The sequence below is a fragment of the Pleurodeles waltl genome, chromosome 12, assembly GCF_031143425.1.
Source record: "Pleurodeles waltl isolate 20211129_DDA chromosome 12, aPleWal1.hap1.20221129, whole genome shotgun sequence".
In the NCBI taxonomy this organism is placed as follows: Eukaryota; Metazoa; Chordata; class Amphibia; order Caudata; family Salamandridae; genus Pleurodeles; species Pleurodeles waltl.
Window position 1 is genome coordinate 35,018,444 of NC_090451.1, and position 25,236 is coordinate 35,043,679.

Consider the following 25,236-nt stretch of genomic DNA (forward strand, 5'->3'; position numbering starts at 1 on the left):
ATAAGGCCCACTGCCATTATGTAGGCCTTAAATTCAAACAGTGACAAAGGAGTACACTTACTTTTGCTGTAAGCCTCCTCCTGAATCTTTCTTGTCAGACGTGGAAAAAGCTTTGGCCTCATGAAGCAGTGTCTTGGCCTCTGAAAGCATTGTTTTCTTTTTGTTCTCAAATTCTTTTGAGCATGACTGCCATGTTTGTGTCCCTTCTAGATTAGAAATACATACGGTCAATGTATGAAGTCTACCACCAACGTGCACAGAAGAGAACTAACAATAACATTAGCAGAACAGAAATCTTTCATCAGTCACCTCATTTGCATCAATTTTCCACTTGCCTGTATCAATCATGAATTCAATCAATACATTTTTAGAGCAACAGCTAAGAATGTATAATCACTGAGAAATATTGACAGCTTAGAACAATCTCTGAGACTGAATACAAACATGCATTTTAAAAGGTCTAAAATACAGGCAGTGGATATATACTATTGAAAATAACAAAGGTAGAGGCCTAGCCCTGAGTATCCTACATAAGTGCAGGAGTCCCGAATTTGGACTTAAATCAGTGTATGTCAATTGATCTTTTGTCTTATAACCTAAACTGTGGTTCTCCACAATGGAAACAAGGCTGGCCAGAGATGTCGACATAGGGAGCAAAAAAATACCAGGAAAACCGCTGTCCCTAACACGAAGAACCCTAGAATTCAAACCCCTTCCGATGGTCCTAAGTAGGAAAGAGACCAGGAACACCAAAATAACCCATGATGATGAAGGCTATGGCTTCCTGGTTTCCGGGAAGGACCTGCCATCCCATCACATGACACAGGCGGTCATTCTGACCATGGCGGTTGAAAACCGCCAGGGCAGAGTGCCGCGGAAGCACCGCCAACAGGCTGGCGGTGCTTCATGGGCAATTCTGACCCCGGCGGTAAAGCCACGGTCAGAAAAGGGCAACCGGCGGTTTCCCGACGGTTTACCCCTGCCCCAAAGAATCCTCCATGGCGGCGCTGCTCACAGCACCGCCATGGGGATTCCGACCCCCTTCCCGCCATCCTGGTCCTGGCGGTTTGGATGGCGGGAACGGGTGTCGTGGGGCCCCCTAACAGGGCCCCATAATGATTTTCAGTGTCTGCCTAGCAGACACTGAAAATCGCGATGGGTGCCACTGCACCCGTCGCACACCAGCAACTCCGCCGGCTCCATTCGGAGCCGGCTTCATCGTTGCTGGGGCTTTCCCGCTGGGCGGGCGGGCGGCCTTTTGGCGGTTGCCCGCCCGCCCAGCGGGAAAGTCAGAATGACCGCCGCGGTCATTTGACCGCGGTGCGGTCTTCTGGCGGTCTCCGCCCGGCGGGCGATGCCCGCCAGGGTCGGAATGACCCCCACAGTCTCTACAAAGTATGCCCTGGGCACCACTGCCAAGCAGGGAACAAGGGCACATAAATAGCCAAACATTACAACATCCATGAAGGCATTCTCAGTGTGCCAGAACTTCTGTCAAATTCCTCTACATCAGTCACAAAGTCTAGGCCATCCCCCCAACCAGGTCTTCTAGAAACATTTTGCTACTTGGCTAATTACAATATCTCTGGAACAATAACTGCAAGCTTCCGCACAAGCAAAGACTCATCAGCATTATCTTTGACTGCCATCCAACCCACGCTGGAGCTGCGCACTCTGTTTTGTCCACTTAATAGTCAGCGTTTCTCAACCAATCAATGGGCCTTACTTGGATTCTCATCTGTATTTGCATCTTACTCATATTGTAAAGAGGTATGGATTTTGTCTCTAACTGTGGCCTTGAATGTATACAAATGCTGAAATATATGACTCGCAGACCCAAAGAACACTAGAAAATGTTGCAGCCGCTCACCTGGTGACGTAGAGCTGTTCTTTCCCACTAGATGTAGAAGCTCCAGTTTTGCATCCGACAGCATCTGCAGCACCTCCTGCACCGCTATACATCTTTCACTGCCAGGAAAAACAGGAGTCACTGCGGAAAAGTCACACACACAAGCATGTACCACATACTCTCCTGTAGCCAACTATTTCACATACAGATGATTTCTGGTATTCTGCCACCTTGCTGCTCATTGCAGTTGTTAGTGTAACACAGTTCACCTTTCATGCCTGGACTCTAGTGGAGCACTGTACGTCCCCATGTTGTCACATGTTTGTGTAGTACTGCATACCTCCCCTGCCTGTCCATGTAGAATTGCATGCCCACCCATACCTAGAAATGTTACTGTAGTATTGCATGCCTTCAGTTTATGTGAAAATATTGATGCCCCACTGCACACCTCCCATACCTGCACTGGTTACCTTAGCAGGGAGCTCCTCCAGTACTTGCAGGTATTCATGTCACAACGAAGTGCTGTTTTTCTCTCTGTTACTAACTATGATTTTACTTTGTAAAATATATTTTGCAACACCTCATTATATCTACAGCCTCAGACTGTGAAATTGTTTCTGTTAGCTCATTAAATGGTTTCTGGACAAACAAGCGTAAACACCTGTCTTTGGGCTTGGACTCTCAAGTGACACAGGGGAGTTATAAAAACATCTCGCGTCACGTTATCTGAACTCAGGTATTCCTCTGTGAGCACGCTCATTGGGTTGCCCTAACAAGCAGATGGTCATTGGCCTCTGGAGAAATCTACAGCCTGACCGGTCTGTTCCTGCCAAAGGCTGTCACATCTGCTTTTGATCCACCCCTAAGGGACTCACAGAGGCACTAACGTCTGGATCTCTTCACAGGGCAGCCAGTCTCTACCAACCCACCAAGTGCCACACCTCACTGCTCTTCCTCCAAATCACAAGCCTTCAAGAACTCACTGCACCTCGGTGAATTCAGTATAGGTCTCACCTGGTATGCACTGCCAAGCGCAGTGCAGAGTTGTCCGACTCGTGCTTCCCCAGGAGCATGCTCAGCCTCTCAGAATCACTCTTGCACTCCTCCAGGGTTACCACGAGGAGGTCGTTCAGACATTTCAGCTTATCGATGCACCTGAAATGATGAAGTCCTTTAGGGGGCTTCGCTGTGGCACCATCCCAACAAGCTTTCTCAATGTATCCAAAGACTGATGTACAAATGTATCAGGAAGTACCCATTTAACCCTACAAGTATACCCGACTCCTTACCTACTGTTTCATAACAGGTAACCCTAAAAGTATATGTAAGAGATTCCATGCTGATCCTGTCCAAGCCACCCTTAAAGCTCTTGTATTGCCCTCCATTATTAACTCTCTTTGTGCTCAGAGGTATTCAGGTAAAATCATATTCAAACATTGCAACAGGTATAACAAGAACAGTTCCAATAACAAGAAAAAGCACAACAACTGTGAATCAAAATAAGAAAAATAAACATAACAACAACTGAACACCACACAGAACAACAACAAGGCCAACATGAAAAAGAAGAACAGAAACGTTCCAAGGAACAACAGAGTTAAAATAACAATAGCACAAAGAACCACAAGAACAAATAAAGATCAATAGTAAAAACAACAACAAATATAAAGAGTGCCAACAACATCAGAAACAGCAGGACTCAACAACAAAAACAAAACAAGGAAAAAAACAAGAACCCAAAGAACAAGAACAATATAAGCAACAGAAGCAAATATACCACATAGAACAGCAACAGCACGAATATGAACAACAGCTAGAACAAAATAAACAATGAAAAAAACAGCAATAAACAAGATCTCAGTAGAACAGAAACACAAAATCAAGATGACCAACTAGCAAAAAAATTACTTTAACAACAAAAGGTATAGGAAAGGTGGGAATAAAGAAACAACAATACAATGGCACCAAGAACCAGTTTAACATTACAAATAATAATAGCAACAACATCATTAAGATAAACGGTTGGGATATCAAATACACCAAGATCAGCAACATTATCAAAAATAAAAAGAACCACCTCAAAAACCTTCATGTCAAACACCATGAACAGCATCAAAAGCAACAGAACACCAGCAACCTCAGCAACAACAACATAAAGTGCATCAGTTTCAAAATCAAAACAATAACCAGCAGCACCTGCATGAAGAACAGCAAAAACTTCAATAACCACAACAGCGAAGCAGAAAAACATAGAAACAATTATCACAAGAACACGAAAAGCAAAAATACACCATGAAAAGTAACAGCAGCAAAAAACAAACATCAAGAGCAATAACAATATCTCAAAAAGCAAGTCAACACCAAAATTGAAGCCATAACACAAAGAAAAAAGAAGTTAAAAACAACACTAAGAGCAAGAGGCACATCACAGACAAAAACAGCAACAATACAAAGAAGAAATAACAGCAACAACTTAACCAGTGTGGACAACAGAGTACCAGTTCCAATGAACATAGTGAAAAGCTATAAAATGGAAAAAGTTTGCTCTTGTACATGCTGCTTGTTGCTGCACTATCGTCTTTCTATAGAGACAGAAAGAATTGAAGGAATTAACCAACTCAGTGGTTCTCACCATGCAAGGATTAACTACATTGTATGAACCTTCAAGATTTCAAGGCTGTGCCTTTCAGTTCAGGCTAAGCAAGATCTCTTCAGCATTTTTTGAAACTCGCCTAGCAAAATTGGCCACCATTTACAAGAGTTCTTTTACTTGGCTGTACTAAAGGCCTCTGAGAACATTGCCTCTTACCCTCTTTGATGTTCTATATGAGCTTCCAGCTCTTTGACTTTAGCCTCCGGTGCCAAGAGTATTGCTTGTAGGGGGAGCAGCTGGCAGAGATGCTGGACTCTGGAGCAATTCTGCAAACAGTTAATAAGGCTCTGCATTGTGGCAATGGGGTCTTGGAAAGAGTGCTGCCATGCAAACAGAAAGGATAGCCTTGAGACATTATATATAATGTTCAAATAAAACCCATTGCCTAATATGCACTCTATAGTCCTACACAGATCCTTACGGAGGTCTCTGTCCAACCCGCTCAGTATCCAGATCGCTCCCAAACCTAATACAAAATTAACAGGTAAATCTCAATACAGTCTAACTTGCCTGGCTATGCAAGTCTTTATCGTAAATAGCATGACACATACATTAATTACAGAAATATCGACCAGCACATACATCAGCCCAAAAAGCTATATCAGCCACCATAACATCAAGGTAAGAAACCATAGAAAGATACAGAATGTCTATTCTAACTCCACAGTTGCTTACGTCAAACATGGTGGAAGTCGATACTGTGGAGTTGAAGTCAATAATAATAATGCGCCACCTTCTGCCTCCTAATTTGCCTTTTTGCTGAATAATTTGTTCACACTGCTTCCCAATTTGGTTCACAATTGCCGCATAAATACCCAGCGTCCCTGTTCACAAGTCACATACATACATACATACATAGGACTCACCTTAAACACCCAGTCCTCCTCTTCAGCACTGGGACTGACAGCTCCGCTGAAGGAGCTGGAGCGACTTGAAGGCAGGAGTGGTGGTGACTCCACCCTCTGCAGACTGTCCTGAAGCTCTTTCACCTGCAGGAGAGAAATGCCGCTGTGCTGTATTTGGAGGTTACCAGCAAGCTCTTATGCATGCTTTGGATCCAGGGTCCCACTAGAAAAATGTAGATTTCTGAAACATCTTTTTTCTAAATGTGGATATGCAAAAAATCTGGCATGGACCCAGCTCTCCAGGACCGACTTTGCAGAAACCTGCACTAGACAATAGGGACATTTGGAGATTTCGTCACAGGCCAGCACTTCTGAAAGGGCCGAGGACAGTCAAATTACACACAGAGATTATTTGGCATTTGCTCGTCATTTCAATTCTAGAGCTCTATTCTGAGGGTTAGTGTCTATGCTTGTGGCAGAGTTAGTGTAGAAGGACAAGAGGGTGCTGTTAAAAAGGACTTAGCTGTGGTGCCAGAGGGGGGTTCCAGGTCTTCACTTCCTGCAGGAGAACGTGACAGTCTCACGCATTGACCCAATCCCCATAATTTGGTCTTGGACTAGCATGGAATGAGAGGCTGTATGGGTTGCACTGCTGCAAAAGCAGATCAAGGCTGTGATGAACAGGCATCGCTGAATGAGACATCACAGTGAGGTCAGTGCAGGGTGCGGCAGGTCAGGGTTGGGGTCTTCAGACAGAAGCTGTGTGTGGGGGAGGAAGGAGTACAATGTGGAAAGAGTGGCATGAGTAAACAGAGTTGATATAGCAAGGGGGCTGTGGGCTGGATTGCGGTGATCACTATGTGTGGGAGAGGTCCAACAGATAAATAAGAGGGGTATCTGCTGGTCAGGAATGAGGGCATTCACAGCTTTGTGTCAATGTTAGTGTCAGAGTTTGTATTAGGGACAATTGGCACATAAGTAGGCTCTTGTTGGCAAGAACAACAGTCAGCTGAAGACCTTGGTGAGCTGGCAGCAGTAGGAAACCACAGGCTGAAGGCCAGGGAAGAGTCAGTGACAGAGATGTCAGTGGTGCCAGTGAAACATGGGCTGCAGCTCAGGTAATATTTACTGGCATAGATGCCTGTGGTGGCACCAGTGGGGAATCACTGGTGCATGGCAGGGAAGAGAGCTACAAAACTGCATTCAGTGTTGTCAGGATAGTAGCATGTTCTGTTTGCTGCAGACAGATTTAAGAGTGGCTGAGTGGCATATGTCGGTAACAGCGCTGCTGCAGGTCAAGAATTGTATGTACTGGCAGGGCTGCATTTGGTGTCAGAAGTGGGATACCAGCGATGCTGTGTGGCACACATTTGGCCACTAGTTGGTCTGTGTACGGTGTTAGCAGCAGCAGTGAGATAGGATAGGAGCTACATAGAAAGGAAAATAAGTGGCAGACCTGTGCTTGGTAGTAGCAGTGGGGTATTATGCATGTGCAGGGAACATCTAATCAGAGGCCAAGGAAGAGCACGTAAGAGTCTGACATACTTAGCCTCCATGCAGTATGTGGTTCACCTTTCATCCATGAATCTTCATACATCATACCTTTCTCTGAAGTCGATCCCTTTCTTCCTGGAAAGACCTTAATGTGCCCTTTGACCGATTTAACTGCTCCTCCTTTCCATCAAGTGCCTGTTTAAGAGCCAGGTTCTTCTCTCGATAGCTAGTAACTTCTTCCTTGTAACTGCTCCGCTCTTCAGCCGTGAGTTCTGACCACATGCCAAACACCTCATCCATTTCATCACATTCCTTTGAAAACAACATAATTTCTCAAAGGTATAGAATAGTCAACCCCCACACATGAGTATATAACCTTTTAGGATTTCCATGTCTTCAATCATTTATAAAGAACTTTACACTGTGGTGCTCTAATTAGGGTATGGGACTACAACAGATTGTGAACATGTAATAGCTTCACACAAACCCCTTTTGGGAACTAATCTACCACAGATCCACCAGCCGGAAAAAGTCACTATACAAATGCACACACAAGTCATATTTTGAAACCTGCAACAGCATTTTGGCACTGCTCTGATACCTATCAACTTAGTCATTTGAGTGATGTGAGCCTCCACAGACCTGGTCGCTTGCGTGATGTGAGCTCCCATAGACCTTGTTGCATGAGTGAGGTAAGCCCTCATAGATTTGGTCACATGAGTGAAGAGAGCTCTCTTAGACCTGATCAGATGAATCATGTAAGTTTCTTCAGACCTGGTTCTGAGTGATATTAGCTCTTTTAGACCTGGTCACGGAATGATCTGAGCTCTGGAACACATTGTCACATCAAGCACCACACCAAGACTGTCTATGGAGAACTACAAGGAAATGTTAGTGTTGGGAGTGGAAAAGAGATGCTCTGTTGAGACATCCTTCATCTCCTTGTTCACAGCAAGGTGAGATCCTCCCTCTTCAGTGGTTCCTGCTCCTCCAATGACAATATTCTGTATTCAGACCTCTTCAGACATGGCCTGTGCTGATGTCTCTAACAGATCACACAGACAGCCATACCCAAAAGCAGCCCACCTGCGTCTGCACAGCCAAGCCTCGTCTCTGCGCCATGCTGAGGAGGCAGGCGATTAATTACCCTCCTGTAATCTTGGATGAAGCAGAAGTCTGCGACTACAGTGACCTCTAGCTCCACAACTGACTGGAGCATGTTCTCATCTCAAACAAGAAGCCATGAGCTTATGGATAATCTGAAATATCCTTTTGTGGGGGCTATTGTAGTAGAGACTCACATGGAGAGTGTGACAATATGGTGGTCCTTTGACCTCTCTCTAAAACAAGGTGTTTTTAAGGAGAACCATTGCACAGGTATGTACTTAAAAGGGTACTATAATGCTAAAGCTACAATTAGTCCAAATGACACGCCCTATTGCTTGAGCCTCAGGATCATGCAGGGCGTTTTAGGGTCAAGCTAAGAGTCTCAGTGTTATGCTATGATCAGCAGACCTCCATGTTCCTCGGGTAGTCTCTCACCTCAAAAGCCCCTGTCCACCTCTCTGCATTCCACAGTCCCACTCTTGCATCCACCATGTGCACATCATGGTCATTGCCGCTTCCAGGACAACTCTGCAGGCTGAGGGTCCGGTTCCGCCGGCAGGACACCATGTTCTCCAAGGAGGAGAGCACCTGTTGCAGCTCAGTAAACAACTCTGAACTTTCTTCTGCTACACAAATAAACAAAGACATTAACTTCTTTGAAGGTCTCTAGACTATTGAAGAAATGAAGAGCAGATGAGAATAGAAGGAATACATTTGTAACATCACAACGGCCAAGCAATAGCCTTGTCTCTCCTCATCTTATTGGCTCTATGGCATCATGTACCAACCAAAGTCAAGGGAACTGTCCATGTCTGCTAAAATGGAACCCCAAGTGAGAATATCTATTTAGGAGGAACCTTTAAGCCTTTGCCTAATCAGAAGTTAGTTACTAGGCCCTAACAAGAGCAAACATTTTTCCTGTCCTGGTGAAGTTCCCCTAGTACATGTCTCTAAACAGTTGACACTTCTCCATGTTCTGTCTCATCTCAAGCATCGGCTCCCCTCTTCCTTGACTTATGATTCTATCCCAGCGGCACTCCAGGCCGCCCCCAGCAATGGGGACTCATGAAGTCCCTGGACACTCCCACCAAAAGGCGACTATTCTCAATGCCGAACTTGATGCTTTTGGCCTCTGTGGATCATGTGTAAAACTACAATGAGTCTAGCAGCCTGCTGAGTCCACCAGAGGCCACATTTCACTGAGCCAGGGAAACAGATTCAGTGGTCAAAGCTACTTTGGCCAACCTCAGAACACTCGCTGTTACTGGCGGTGTGAGTGATCAGCACTTCTGGATTGGTTCATTACCTTCGTCATGTTCAGCCATACTTTCCTGACTCACAGTGCTTTACTTGAATGGATCATGTCACTTCAGTCCGATCTGTCCCTAAATTCTTAATCTACTGTTTCAAGTGCCACACTCAGTACCCATCTAAGAGGATCCCCAGGACCCACCTACTTCTCCCTGTTTTTTCAAGAAACTGATGTCTAAACCACATCCTCCTCTGAGATAGCCAATGAAACCTCTTCCATGGTACTTCAAAAGCTTGCAGGTGTCTTTGAAGTGTTTACAAGTTAATCCCACCAAGCCACAGGTTTGTTTTGTTGGAGTGGACACCATGAGCCATGTGGTCTAGGTCCATCTGACCTTTTAAAAGTGTTCAGCCCCAGTTGATGTACCTCTTTACAAAGGTCTCAAACTCCGGCCTCCAAATAGTCATTTCAACCATGCAGTGCCTAATTTGTAAATAAAAAGGTGCTGTTGCCCAAAGCCCTCCTCTTAAATACGCAGCTGCTGCAATTAAATGTGCGAGCCTGGAATACTGAGGCCGCATAATCCTGAAGCCATCTTGGGCCTCTTCAATCCATATAAAGCCACTCCCTGCCCCTTCAGCTCACTCTTGCAGTTTTCTGCTTTCTCCCTTTGTAACGCTTTTTCGTTTTCCCTTTCATCCGTCTTTCCTATATGTGTCTTTTGCTGGCAGCAAATGCTTGAGGCAGAAGAATAAGCCCCGGCCCTCAAATTTAAGTGCCGGTGCTCAGCACCAGAAACAACAAGCACAAATTAAGCACTGCGCCCACATCAGGTAAAAAGATTTTATTGAAGGACTATTGTAGAGAAGAGAAATCCAAGGCAGAGAGCAATGGATAACTAGCTTGGAAAACGAACAGAAAGGGTCTTGACGAGCTGCAGAAAAACAATTAAAGATCTATTGGAAGGGATGGTGGATGGGAGGGAAGGAGACTTAAGACCTCAACATGGAGGGGCACATGGGAGAACACAGAGATAAAAGCCTGGAAAAGAGCAGTGAAGTAGTCAAGAAGTTCCTAGCAAGTAACAAAAGCAACATTTCAAATTGTAGAGAATAAAGGTCTGAGCATGGCACTGCTGGAAATCAGGCTGTGATCTTCAGGTGACTACCGCAGGTCACCCCTAAGCTTTTAAGGTTACCAGGTGAGATAGACTGGGTTAAGATGTGTGTCCTGGAGTCGAAAGGCCTGCTGATGAGAAGAATGACTGAAGAGTGCAGAGGGAGAGAAACGGCATTAGAAGAGCAGAGACGGTGCAGACCGGAACTGGCTCTGGGGGAAAGCTGGATGTTTCCATCCCACCGGTGCCTTGTAAATGCCAGCAGGAATGGGGCAAATGTGTCACGTCTGCCACAGCACGACACATGACTGCTGCCCAAGAACGACCAGTGTGTTAGAAGCTCTGGAACATTAATATATGTATCTACTGGCATTGGCTTATATTTACAGACGGCGTGTGCTTGGCAGCGTGTGTGTACATATGTGAATGTGTGTCAGGATGTATGTATGTGCGTTTTTCGTGCATGATTGTGTGTGAGTGTGTATGTCAATGATAATGTGTTCATGTGAGTGTATGTGTGAGTGTGTATATATGCAGGTGTGTGTGTATGTTTGTGAGTGTGTGTATGCAAGTGTGTATTTGTGTGTGTGTGAAAGTGTATGTGTGGGTGTGTGTTCTGCTCCACCAGGCCATTAAGATACATTTGTACAACTCAGTAGCCAGTGACGTGTAAGTGTCCCACCACACCACAAGAGCAGGCTCCACCTCTAAACACAATTGTGAGTTTTTGCACTATGCCAGTTCGAGAATACAAATTAATTGCATCAGGAGGCCTGGTAACATTCTGATTTCTGTAAGGACCAGTGATGCAGAACTACACTGAGGCATACTGTTACATGTGTGTAGAAAGGACCACACATTGTGCCCAACTCAAGGACCTTGCTGAGGAAATAAATGTGCTGGGCGCCAGCAGGCCAGCCTGCAGGTAATCAGTGTTCCTGTACCCCATACCTTGTGTAAGGCTACATATTTCAAACATTTTATTTAGGGCGTGGGTTATTTATTTAATGTTTTTCACATTTCCGTGTGTATTTATCTGTAATTATTTTTGCTCGTTTTACTGATATTTCTTGTTCTGTTAAAAAATGAGTTGCAGTATATATTTCCTCACTCGTTTAACCAATACGGTAACATGTGCTGTTACCTGTCTGTTCAGTTTTAGCCACATATAACACAATGCACTCATCTTTGTAGTACAGGCGCGTGTGCACATCCACAAACACTTGTCCTTTTCTAGGAAATGTCATTTCCTTTTTAATTCTATGTCAGGACCGGAGGCTTCGGATTATGCTTCTCTTTCTTTACTGATCCAAAAACAGCAGCCAAAGAGTTAACAACATTAAACTACAAATCCCATCAACCCTAGTAGTCCATAGTGTCCAATCCCAGGGTATCCCCAACTATAAGAGTCTCTATGACAACAGCTCCTCCTCTTTCTTTGCTGCTGCGCAGCCGAAGTTAAGTCCCTCGTTTTTTGCCTCAACTATATTCTGTGAGATAAGTACTGTTTAGTTTATCTAATTTATGGTTTCTGGGCCGTGGAGTGGGAGCAGGGCAAGCGGCACTCGATAAGCGGGAGACTCTGTTCAGTCTTCCCGTTTTGTTTTATTCCACGATTCGCGCGTCGGGAACGTCACTCGCTCGTTCCCGATCGTGCTGTTGGGGGAATGGAATCTCCGCCCGCGACACAGCTGTGAAATATTGCTGTGCGCGCCGGGCGGAGGATATTGATTCACTCGGTCTCCGAGGGAGACCGAGCGAGTGCAGCATCGGAGAGCAGTCTGCTCTCTATTTTTACACTTCTTGCGCTCGCGCAGGCGCGGAGCCGGAGATTCCGATTTTCATCGGAGTCTCCGTCTCGGTAGCGCGCGAAGCGCATTAGAAGTGCTATTGCCCTACAGAACGCCTGACAGGGCGAGTAAACGGTCAGGCCTCGCCTAGGAGGCTTTTCTGCAGGTGCTCCCTCCACATTACTGCAGGCCCACAATAAATTGCACTGGGTGCATACAATTTGATCCACTCTTTTCAAAAGAATATTTACCTGCTGGGGTTGCCTCCCCCCTTGAACTTCATCTGTATCCTGCCATGGCTTATTTTGCTGGGGAGGATGAATATTATCAGGAGGAAGTGGAAGGTCCCTTCCCTGAACAGATGGAGGAGAGATTGGTGCAAGCCTTGGGTCATCATGTTCAGGATTCTGTTAACCAAGCGCTAATAAAAGCACTTAAACCATTTACCAGACCTCTGGTCAGATATGGGCAAAGAGAATTAATGGGACCCCTACCATCGGGGTCACGAAATAACGAATCTCATTCCAGAGACCCTAATCTCATCAATATGGGACAGAAAAACCCTTTATCCTCAGGAGAAATTCTCTCCCAAATGGCCTTGGCCGTACTCAACGACCATGAGTATAGTTCGGATCTTCCTTCTTCCGAGGGTCTTCCCACCCTCTCTGCAGGACTAAAAGATCTCTCTCAATCATCCGACTCGCAATCGGATTCCGATGCCTCGGAGCCTAAAACTTCAGGCAAACGCAAACGAAAATCGAAACATTACATCGGTGAAGAAGTATCTCCTCAAGGAAATTTGCTTTTCGACCCAGACAACATCATTCATCCCAGGTCAACGGAATGGGTCCCTTGCAATGAAGTAGCCCAGTATGTTCAAGAAAGACTTTGCAAAGGGTTTGATAAAGAGGTTCGTAGCATTCTTAGATCGGAATGCCCCCGCCCCTCGCTGGTGGGCAAAGTGGCAGACACCCCAGAACTCGACCCCAATGTGGCTACCTTTCTAAAGAAATTTTCTAAAGACCCTAAAAAAGGTCTGGATCGCGCCTGGAAGGGATGCCAAGACAAATTGCTAGATTTGTCTGGTCCCATTACTAAGATTTTAGACCTAGCCGTTCAGGCAAAAGAAGACAATTCGACCTTAGACCCTCAAACTGTTCTAGAATGGGCCCAAAGAGCCATTTGCCTTTTGGGCAATGTAAATTGTGCCATGTCATCCGAACACAGAAAATCGTTCCTCATGCGAATAGATCCTAAATTAGCAGAGTTGGCACCCACGGAACCAGGCCCCCTAGCTAATGGTCTTCTATTTGGAGAGAAATTTGTGAAAGACTTGGGCAAGTACGTCTCCACCTTTACAGCCCTGGACAAGGCTCAATCCTCCATGAAACTAATGTTCACAGGTGGCCTTTTTACCAGGGCCGGGCGTTATAGAGGTCAAGCGCCAGGCCGTGGTTTCCAACAGACCTCTGCCGGTTATTCCCCCAGAGGTCAAGGATATTACCAACCTACGGGTTTCTACCCCTCCAGAGGCCGCAGAGGTCGTGGACGTGGCTTCAGGAACCGGGGCTCAGATCGAGCTCAAGATTCCTCCAACGCAGGTGAGAATTATTCAATTTTCAGAGGTGATTCTTGGGGGGAGACTAAAGAAACATGCCCCAGCATGGAGTCGCATTTCCCAAGATCCGTGGGTTCTTCAGACGGTCAAGGGTTACAGACTAGAGTTTTACGACACCCCCCGACAGGAATGCCCCCCTCTTCCCCTCTCTTTTTCCCTTGCAGAGAGCACTTTCATAGACGCAGAAATCAAAAGTCTTCTGCACAAACAAGCAATTATACCCACATGTCCTCATCCAAACGGCTTCATCAGTACCATTTTTCTAGTTCAGAAAATAGGAGGAGGTTTTCGCTTGGTACTAAATCTGAAGGATTTCAATCATTGGATAGTCTATCACCATTTCAAGATGGAAGGTATCCATATGTTGAGAGACCTTCTTCAAGAAAAAGACTGGTTAGTACGTCTAGATCTCAAAGACGCCTACCTGTCAGTTCCCATTTTTTCTCCTCATCGACGATTCCTTCAGTTTCAGTGGAGACACCTTTGGTACGAGTTCAAAGTGCTCCCTTTTGGTCTATCCTCAGCCCCGTGGTGCTTCACGAAGCTCCTCCTACCCAGTGGCCCAGTTCCTTTGGGAAAGAGGTGTTTGCCTCATCATTTATCTGGACGATATTTTGATCATGGCACAGTCCAGAGAATTAGTCTCTCTACACCTCTCCTGGGCAATACAAATACTTCAGGATCTAGGTTTCTTGATCAACAGCGAGAAGTCAGTCACGGTTCCCTCTCAAAATATAGAATTCTTAGGTTTCCAAGTAGATTCTATTCAGACTCAGCTCAGACTTCCTTTAGCGAAGCGAGTCTCAATCAAGAAAGAGTTACGGAAAGCCCTTGTCTCTCCGACTATATCATTACGGACTCTAGCCCGACTGGTGGGGCTTCTGGCTTCCTCCATTCAGGCGATCTTTCCGGGCCCACTACACTACAGAGCCCTTCAGCGCTTGAAGATATTACACCTGCGCAAGGGTCTCTCTTACACAGACCAGATTCCGCTATCAAAGGAAGCCAGGACGGAGATTGCTTGGTGGCTTCAGCACATGGAAGCTTGGAATGGCAAGGCCATCTTTGCATCCTCTCCGGAAATGATCATAGAATCAGATGCCAGTCGATGGGGCTGGGGAGCTCGTTGTGGATCAGTAGAGACGGGGGCCGTTGGTCTCCAGAGGAGCTGAATCTCCACATCAATTGCTTAGAGTTACTAGCGGGAGCATTTGCAATTCGCTCTCTCTCGCCCGACAAAGTCAGATGTTGCATCCTCTTGTGGATGGACAATGTGTCAGCGGTAAGATATATCAACCGCCTGGGAGGCACCAGATCTCATATGCTAGCGGAGATTGCCAAGGACTTTTGGCATTATTGCCTCCAGAATCAGATACATGTGATAGCAGAATATATTCCGGGTCGCGCCAATGTAGTGGCGGACTCGAATTCACGTTTTCTGAAGGACAACAGCGATTGGATGCTCCATCATTCACTGTTTCAGAAACTGTCAGAGAGATGGGGTCCTTTTGTAACAGACCTGTTTGCCTCTCGGCTCAACACCCATCTCCCGAACTTCTTTGTTCTTTTTATCTCAATCCTGGGCCCCCTCCACCCATAAACGATATGAGTCAGCCTGGAAACGATGGGTGGGTTGGTGCAGTGAACGGGATATTGATCCCGTGGGGACCCAGATTCCCATGATAGCTAACTTCCTCTCAGAGCTAGCTACACAGGGTCTAGCCTACAGAACGGTTAATAATTTTAGATCTGCAATTTCAGCAGGTCACCCCCATGTAGATGGTAAGCCTGTGGGGGAACACCCTTTAATTTCCAAAATTCTGTGAGGTATTCGAATGGTAAAACCTCCTCAGCCACGCTACGCAGTCTTGTGGGACGTGGATGTCGTCCTTCGTTTTATTAGGTCGTGGCCTTGCAATGAAGATTTATCACTTAAACAATTAGCGGCTAAATTGACGGTTCTATTATGCCTTATTTCATGCAGACGCGTTTCTGATGTGAAAGCCTTGGATTTTGACAGGTAGAGTATTTACTCCTACGGGAGTCTCCTTCTCTATTTCTAGAAGAACAAAAACTGCATCAAGATGTATTTCATACCCTGCTTTTCCTCATAATCAAAAACTGTGTGTGATTCAATGTCTCAAAACTTATGAGAATTCTACCCGTGAATCTCGAAGAGATGCAGGAGGTCAATTGTTAATCTCCCTTCTCTCTCGTCAGCAACTTTGGCTAGATGGGTCAAATGGCTTTTGGGGGAGGCTGGTATTGATACCTCAGTGTTTGGGGCTCACTCCATAAGGGGAGCTATGGCTTCCAAATCCTTTGGTGTGGGTTCCAGGTTGGAGGATATCATGGCAGCTGCGGATTGGTCTTCAGATAGTACATTTAAGGTATTCTATCATAAACCCATTGTGGATATAGCATCTAATGTGGTGGATCAACTTTAAACTAGCATAATCCGAAGCCTCCGGTCCTGACATAGAATAAAAATAATTCTAGCTTACGCGTCAAGAATTTTCAATTCTATTAAGGACACGGAGGCGAGGATTATCCCACCCAGATTTTAACAATGGTAATTGTTTGATGTTTAATTATCAACGTATAAATTCGTAATGATGAGATGTATTCAAATTTGTGTTTTTCCCCCCCTTTAAATTGAAATTTTTCAAAAGATATTATGACGTATTTCTTTTCATTTAGGTTCCGTTTCTAAAGGAGATTGAAATTTCAGGATGAGAATTCGAAGTTTCCTGTTGTGTTTGAGTTCGCAGTCATGTTCAGTGGCAAGTTGAAGGATTGATGTATGTTCGTCTATCGCAAAGAAAGAGGAGGAGCTGTTGTCATAGAGACTCTTATAGTTGGGGATACCCTGGGATTGGACACTATGGACTACTAGGGTTGATGGGATTTGTAGTTTAATGTTGTTAACTCTTTGGCTGCTGTTTTTGGATCAGTAAAGAAAGAGAAGCATAATCCTCACCTCCGTGTACTTAATAGAATTGAAAATTCTTGACGCGTAAGCTAGAAAAATCTTTACTCAGCACTTTGGGTCACTTATCATAGCCTGTAGCCTGGCACTGAGGTCTGATAGCTACTCAAAAGAAAATGTTCTTTCTGTCTTTCCCGTTTTTAATCAGAAATAGATTTAGGGACAGAGATTACTTTCTGTCTTTCTTAAACTGTAAAAGTGTGTGAAAGCTCGGCCCCCTATTTTAGAGTTTACCGTCACCAGGGAGCTGTATGTCCTCACAGACTGTATCCACTTGTTGCGTCACATCCGGCCCCTTCGGCGGCCACACGCACCTGGGCAGGCTGGACGTGTACTGGGAGCACTGGTCGAAAAGCTCGTCCTCCTCTCTGCAAGAAACACAGCGAATGCTGGTAAGCGACGCTACGTGCGCAGTGACGACACCAGCCGGACCACCACCAGAGACAATTTAAGGCAAGGCAAAGTGGGCAATTGTCCTGGACCCCCACCTTCCAAAGAGTCCCCTGGAAAATGATCTTTCTGGCTCACTTCTGGGTATTTTTGTATCTTAACCTTTAGGATATAATTGAATAATGTTAGCCCACAAAGGGGTTGAATAGCAAAAAAGGGGTAATACAATTTAAAATTGTTCCAAACAGTTGCCCCGAAAATATTTCTTGCTCGGGGCTCTAAAATCATTAAGGTGAGACTGACCACAGCTAACCCTATGTTGAAGAGCAGAGGGAACGCGTCACTGGGGGTACCTCCACATGGGAGAGGAGAGCCTGAGGTGCCAACACGTCACGGGAGAGAGATGATGGAAAAAGCTGCCAAGAGATGGAGGAGGAGAGAGATGAAGGTGTCATTGCGCGAGGGAGGAGATGTGATAGGCGTGACAGCGCAAGAGAAGAGAAATGGAAGATGGGTGTGTCACAGAGTGAGGTGGTGACATGATGTGGTGGAGGGCGTGGGCAGGGTGCCACTGCAAGACAGAGTGGAGGGTTGGATATGTCATCACATGGGAGAAAACAATGCAAAATGGGGCCTTTACTGGGATGAGGTGACATGAGAAGGAGAACATCACAGGAGACAAGAGAAGGTGGGAGGATGTGGTGACGCCAGACCCGGGTACCACACCTGTCCCCGCTGTGCTGTAGCGCCTCGACCCTCCCGTTCAGCTCTGCGATGGTTACCAGCAGCTCAGTGATGTGTTCCTCGTACCGCAGCATGGCATGACCATCCACTGATGCCACCTCATCCAAGTCTGAAAACTCAGTGCCCCCTTCCAAGAGGTCAATGTCCTCCTGTAAGACAGACAACCAGGGCGTCACTGTGGGCACTCACAGAATACAGGCGTCACAAGGGTCACTCGTGGAATACAGGCGCCAGCGGGGTCACTCATGGAATACAGGAGGCACCGGGGTCACTCATGGAATACAGGCGCCAGCGGGGTCCCTCATGGAATACAGGAGGCACCGGGGTCACTCATGGAATACAGGCGCCACCGGGGTCACTCATGGAATACAGGGGGTACCTTGTTCAGCTATGGAATGAAGGTGACACCTTGGTCACTCATGGGATGAAGCTGCCACTACAGTCACGCACGGAATATGGGGTAACTGGGCTACCCATGGAAAACTGGCATCACAGCGGTCACTCACCGATTACAGGCATGACTCCGGAATAACTCAAGGAATCTATGCACCATCAGCACGGTCACTTACGGAATACGAGCATCACCGGGCCACTCGGGGAATAAAGGCGTCGCCAGGGTCAAGCATGGAATACAGGCGTCGCCAAGGTCACGCATGGAATACAGGCATCGCCAGGGTCACGCATGGAATACAGGCGCCAGCGGGGTCACTCATGGAATGCAGGTGGTACCTTGGTCAGCTATGGAATGAAGGTGACACCGGGGTCACTCATGGGATGAAGCTGCCACTACAGTCATGCACGGAATATGGGGTAACTGGGCTACCCATGGAAAACTGGCATCACAGCGGTCACTCACCGATCACAGGCATGACTCCGGAATTACTCAAGGAATCTATGCACCATCAGCACGGTCACTTACGGAATACGAGCATCACCCGGCCACTCGGGGAATACAGGCGTCACCAGGGTCACGCATGGAATACAGGCGCCGCCAGGGTCACGCATGGAATACAGGCATTGCCAGGGTCACGCATGGAATACAGGCTTTGCCAGGGTCATGCATGGAATACAGGCGTCGCCAGGGGCACACATGGACTACAGGTATCACCAGGATCACGCATGGAATACAGGCGTCGCCAGGGTCAAGCATGGAATACAGGCGTCGCCAGGGTCACGCATGGAATACAGGCGTCGCCAAGGTCACGCATGGAATACAGGCGTCTCCAGGGTCACGCATGGACTACAGGCGTCGCCAGGGGTACACATGGAATACAGGCGTCACCAGGGACATGCATGGACTACAGGCGTCGCCAAGGTCACGCATGGAATACAGGCATCACCAGGGTCACGCATGGAATACAGGCTTCGCCAGGGTCATGCATGGAATACAGGCACCAGCGGGGTCACTCATGGAATGCAGGTGGTACCTTGGTCAGCTATGGAATGAAGGTGACACCGGGGTCATTCATGGGATGAAGCTGCCACTACAGTCACGCACGGAATATGGGGTAACTGGGCTACCCATGGAAAACTGGCATCACAGCTGTCACTCACCGATCAAAGGCATGACTCCGGAATTACTCAAGGAATCTATGCACCATCAGCACGGTCACTTACGGAATACGAGCATCACCCGGCCACTCGGGGAATACAGGCGTCGCCAGGGTCACGCATGGAATACAGGCATCACCAGGGTCACGCATGGAATACAGGCTTTGCCAGGGTCATGCATGGAATACAGGCGTCGGCAGGGACACACATGGACTACAGGTATCACCAGGATCACGCATGGAATACAGGCGTCGCCAGGGTCATGCATGGAATACAGGCGTCGCCAGGGTCACGCATGGAATACAGGCGTCGCCAAGGTCACGCATGGAATACAGGCGTCACCAGGGTCACGCATGGACTACAGGCGTCGCCAGGGGTACACATGGAATACAGGTGTCACCAGGGTCACGCATGGACTACAGGCGTCGCCAGGGGCACACACAGACTACAGGTATCACCAGGATCACGCATGGAATACAGGTGTCGCCAGGGTCACGCATGGAATACAGGCTTCGCCAGGGGCACACATGGACTACAGGTATCACCAGGATCACGCATGGAATACAGGCGTCGCCAGGGTCACGCATGGAATACAGGCATCACCAGGGTCACGCATGGAATACAGGCTTCGCCAGGGTCATGCATGGAATACAGGCGCCAGCGGGGTCACTCATGGAATGCAGGAGGTACCTTGGTCAGCTATGGAATGAAGGTGACACCGGGGTCACTCATGGGATGAAGCTGCCACTACAGTCACGCACGGAATATGGGGTAACTGGGCTACCCATGGAAAACTGGCATCACAGCGGTCACTCACCGATCACAGGCATGACTCCGGAATTACTCAAGGAATCTATGCACCATCAGCACGGTCACTTACGGAATACGAGCATCACCCGGCCACTCGGGGAATACAGGCGTCGCCAAGGTCACGCATGGAATACAGGCGTCGCCAGGGTCACGCATGGAATACAGGCGTCGCCAGGGTCACGCATGGAATACAGGCTTCGCCAGGGTCATGCATGGAATACTAGCGTCGCCAGGGTCATGCAGGGAATACAGGCGTCGCCAAGGTCATGCATGGAATACAGGCATCACCAGGGTCACGCATGGACTACAGGCGTCGCCAGGGTCACGCATGGACTACAGGCGTCGCCAGGGTCACACATGGACTACAGGCATCACCAGGGGCACACATGGACTACAGGCGTCGCCAGGGTCACGCATGGAATACAGGTGCCACCCCATTCACTGATGGAATATGGATGCCACTGCATTCAGTCACGGAATATGGAGAACACTGCAATCACTCATGGAATACAAACACCACCATAGTCATTCATGGAATATAAGCGTCCCCGCAGTCACCCATGGAGAATAGGCGCCACTGCGGTCACTCATGGAATATGTGCACCTCCTGGGGCAACATGGAACAGAGGCATCACTGGGGACGAGAGGACAGTCTGTAGTGAGAATATAGGACCGGGAGTGATGAACCGCTGCCTGAGGGTAAGGAACAGGGAGTGATGGCCATGGTGCACGGCACAAGGAGTGAGGGATGGTATGCATTTAGAAGGGGGTAACAGACTGGGTGAAAGGAGTGAGGAACTGTGTAGCAAAGTGCCTTATTTCTTGGCATGGTTACCCCCATTTTCTGTGACTCTGTGTTCAGTGGGATCCTGCTAACCAGCACCCCAATGATTATGCTCTCTCCCTTCTAACTTGGTTGCTAGAACCTTTTTCACCCTACTTTTGGCATACTGGTACCCCCATGTAAGTCCCTAGTATATGGTACATAAGTACTCAGGCCATTGGGGCACCAGAGGTTCCCCATGGGCTGCAGCATGTATTATGCCACCCATGGCGAGCCCATGCAAAGTGTTTCAGCCTGCGTGAAAGAGTTCATGCACCCTTTCATTACCAGGTCACTGCACCAGGATCCCTGTAAGTCACCCCTATGGTAGGCCCTCCTAGCCCAGAGGGCAGGGTGCAAGTACCTGTGTGTGAGGCCACCCCTACACTAGCAGAGGTGCCCCCACTAACTCCAGCTCCATTTTCCTGGACTTTGTGAGTGCGTGGACGGCATTTTATGCGTGTTCCGGACATAGGTCACTACCTATGTCCAGTTACATAATGGTAACTCTGAACCTAGGCATGTTTGGTATCAAACATGTCAGAATCATACCCCAATACTGTTGCAAGCATTGGTTGTATGATTCCATGCACTTTGGGGGCTCCTTTGAGGACCCCCAGCATTGCTATCACCAGTCTTCCAGGGTTTTCTGGGCAGTCCCAGCTGCTGCCACCCCTCATACAGGTTTCTGCCCTCCTGCTGCTTGACCTGCTCAAGCCAGGAAGGCAGACCAAAGGATTTCCTTTGGGAGAGGGGTGTTACACTCTCTCCCTTTGGAAATAGGTGTGACTGGCTTGGGAGGGGTAGCCTCCCCAAGCCACTGGTTTTCCTTTGAAGGGCACATTTGATGCCATCCTTGTATAAACCAGTCCACACCGGTTCAGGAAACCCCAGTCCCTGCTCTGGCGCGAAACTGGACAATGGAAAAGGGAGTGACCACTTCCCTGTCCATCACCACTCCAGGGATGGTGCTCAGAGCTCCTCCAGAGGGTCCCTGGGTTCTGCATCTTGTTTCTAAGGTTGGCAGGGAACTCTGGGAGCATCTGAGTGGCTAGGCCAGACAGGTGACGTCAGAGCCCCTTCCAGATGGGTGATTACATAGGTTAGGTGACAATTCCCCCTTTCAGGGCTACTTAGGGTCTTCCTCTGTGGTGGGTCCTCATATTCAGCTTGCAAGATTCCAGCAGGACTCCTCTGCAACCTCCACTTCGACTTCTGGCCACCAGAACCCCAACTGGACCCTCCAGGACCGACAAGCTGCAGATCCATGTAAAAGACTCTTCTGCAATACTGTATCTAGAGTTCCTGCAAGCGTTGCAACAGTTCCCTCACCATGCATCCTCAGAAGACTGCAACTCTTCAGCCTGCACAAGAAGAAGAAGGAATCTCCCTTGGAGTGAAGAAGTCACTGCCCTGCAATTGAAGCCAACTACAACAAGTGACGACCGGCTGCGTGGATCCCCTCTCCTGCTGAGCTGCATGGATCCTGCATCACAGGTGGTGGTCCAGAATAGTCCTCTTGGTCCTCTCTGCCAGCTGTCCAACTTTGGTGAAGGGTAAGCCTTTGTCCTCCCACGCAGGACAGTACCTCAGTGCAAAGCATCTCTTGCAGCCGTCATGGCTTATTTGCGTCTCCGCCAAGGGATCTTCAGACGACTTGCATCTCCAGTCCCCAGCACTCCTTCCTGCAAATCCCAGCCTCCTGCGTGGTTCTCCTGCGGTGTGGGATCCTCTTTTGTGGTGCTGCGTGGGCTTCCTCTTGCACCTTCTGTGTCCTCATCTTTTGGGACTCCTCTGGGTGCTGCCTCTGCTCCTGTGGACTCTCTGCGATGCTGAGGGTCCCCTGTGACTCTCCCCCCCCCCTCCTGGGTTGAGTCCTCCTGGGCCTTGCCGGCTCCCGGCAGCACCTCTTTTCCTCCAACCACAAATTTGCTTTTGCCAAAGCTTGTTGGTAGAATTCCTACACCGACACCAGTCTGCAATCTTTATTTCAGCGTGGGACACCTTCTGCGTCCATCAGGAACTCTTCTCCAGCTTCTGGACTTTAGTGCTGACCTGTCCTTCTTCACCGTCAACCAACTCCTGCATCTTCAGTGTGGTAGGTAGGGGCTCCTGCCCCCACTGGACTTGTTGTGCCTTCTGGACTTGATCCCCTCTCTCCACAGGTCTTCTTTCTTCAGGAATCCACTGCTAGTTTTCTTGCAGTCTAATCTGGGTGTCTTTTTTTTTTCATTTTCCTTCTTTTGGGTGGTTTGGGGAAAATCCAGTGTTTTACTCCTGTATTCCTGGTCGCTGGGGGGTGGGAGTACTGTGTTACTTACCTCTGTGATTTTCTAGCACTCCCAGCTCCCCTCTACACATCTTACTTACCTAGGTGGGGGTACCTTGTTCGCATTCCATTTTTTTAGTATATAGTTTGTGCTCCCCTGGGATCACTATTGGTTATTACTATTTGCACTGTTTTCTAACCTTTTCTATGCCTATTTCTAATTACTAATGTATATATTTAGTGTATTACTTACCTCCTAAGGGTGGGTCACCTGTCTAGTATTTTGTGGAGGTTTGTTCCAAAAATAAAGTACCTTTATTTTTGTAACACTGAGTGTTTTCTTTCATGTGTGTAAGTATTGTGTGACTACAGTGGCGTTGCATGAGCTTTGCATGTCTCCTAGATAAGGCTTGGCTGCTCATCCACAGCTACCTCTAGAGAGCCCTGGCTTCTAGACACCGCCTACACTTCACTAATAGGGGATACCTGGACCTGATATAAGGTGTAAGTACCTCAGGTACCCACCACACACCAGGCCAGCTTCCTACAAATCTGCTGCACGGAGAAGGGACCATGGGACAGGGAGTGGGAGACACGATGTATAGAGAAAGGAGATTGGAATGATGGACATTGTGCATAAAGGATGGACCAAGAGACATGGAGTGGGATACACAACATGTAGAGAAGAGATCATAGAGCAGAGGGTAAGGAAGATGGTACACAGAGGAGGGATCTCGAGGCAGAGTGTGGGACTTGATAGAGGTGGGAGCATGGAACAGGGAGTAAGGGACTTGAATAGAGACAGAAGCATGGAACAAACAAGGAGAGACTTAATGCATTGCATTGAGATAGGACCATGGAATAGAGAATGAAGGACTTGTTGTATAGACATAGGAGAGGGAGGGGGGCTTGATGCATACAGGCAAGAGTATAGAACAGTGAGTGAGGGACTTAGTGCATCGAGACAGGGACATGGATCCCGAAGTGAAGGTACTTGATGCATAGAGACGGGAACATGGGACACAGAGTGAGGGGCTTGATGACTAGAAGGGAGCATGGAACACAGAGTGAGAGACTTGATGAATGGAGACTGGAGCATGGATCGGAGATTGAGGTACTTGATGCATAGAGACTGGAGCATGGATCGGAGATTGAGGTACTTGATGCATAGAGACTGGAGCATGGATCGGAGATTGAGATACTTGATGCATAGAGACTGGAGGATGGATCAGAGATTGAGGTACTTGATGCATAGAGACTGGAGCATGGATCGAAGATTGAGGTACTTGACACATAGAGACTGGAGCATGGATCAAAGAGTGGGGTACTTGATGCATAGAGAGAGTAGCACTGGACAGAGAGTTAGGTACTCGATGCACAGAGAGTGGCGCATGGGACAGTGAGTTAGGTATTCGATGCACAGAGAGTGGAGCATGGGACATGGAGTTAGGTACTCGATGCACAGAGAGTGGCGCATGGGACATGGAGTTAGGTACTCGATGCACAGAGAGTGGTGCATGGGACATGGAGTTAGGTACTCGATGCACAGAGAGTGGCGCATGGGACAGGGAGTTAGGTACTCGATGCATAGAGAGTGGTGCATGGGACAGGGAGTTAGGTGCTCGATGCACAGAGAGTGGCGCATGGGACATGGAGTTAGGTACTTGATGCACAGAGAACGGCGCATGGAATAGAGACTGAGGGACTTGATGCATACAGAAGGAAGAACAGGAGGGGGAATGGGGGGCTTGGTACATAGAGGCCGGAGCATGGGACAGGGAGTGAACAACATGCAACAGGAGGGTAAGTGGCTTACAACAGGGAGTGAGGGAAGGGTGTTTAGAGAAGGGGGCCGTGAATAAAGAGTGGGGGACACGGGGCACCGAGAAGGGAGCAGTGACGTGGAAGTGAGGGGACAGCATAGGACCGGAAGCA

At 47.8% G+C, this 25,236-nt stretch overlaps 1 protein-coding gene across 8 annotated transcripts in view; it reads right to left on the reverse strand.

Moving 5' to 3' along the window:
• USHBP1 (USH1 protein network component harmonin binding protein 1) overlaps positions 1 to 25,236 on the reverse strand; it is a 52,598-nt gene that overhangs the window by 20,678 nt on the left and 6,684 nt on the right. For 3 of the 8 annotated variants that reach the window (XM_069216822.1, XM_069216826.1, XM_069216828.1), the window contains exons 2-10: positions 17,831 to 17,997; positions 16,949 to 17,082; positions 8,384 to 8,574; positions 6,950 to 7,153; positions 5,369 to 5,491; positions 4,659 to 4,822; positions 2,864 to 3,004; positions 1,871 to 1,968; positions 62 to 206 (exon numbers count right to left, since the gene is read on the reverse strand). In XM_069216822.1, coding sequence (XP_069072923.1) covers positions 62 to 206; positions 1,871 to 1,968; positions 2,864 to 3,004; positions 4,659 to 4,822; positions 5,369 to 5,491; positions 6,950 to 7,153; positions 8,384 to 8,574; positions 16,949 to 17,082; positions 17,831 to 17,997 — 1,367 coding nt within the window. Of the gene's footprint in view, positions 1 to 61; positions 207 to 1,870; positions 1,969 to 2,863; positions 3,005 to 4,658; positions 4,823 to 5,368; positions 5,492 to 6,949; positions 7,154 to 8,383; positions 8,575 to 16,948; positions 17,083 to 17,830; positions 17,998 to 18,417; positions 18,587 to 25,236 lie in introns of all 8 variants that reach the window. The other 5 variants (XM_069216827.1, XM_069216825.1, XM_069216824.1 and 2 more) reach the window with 5 other exon arrangements.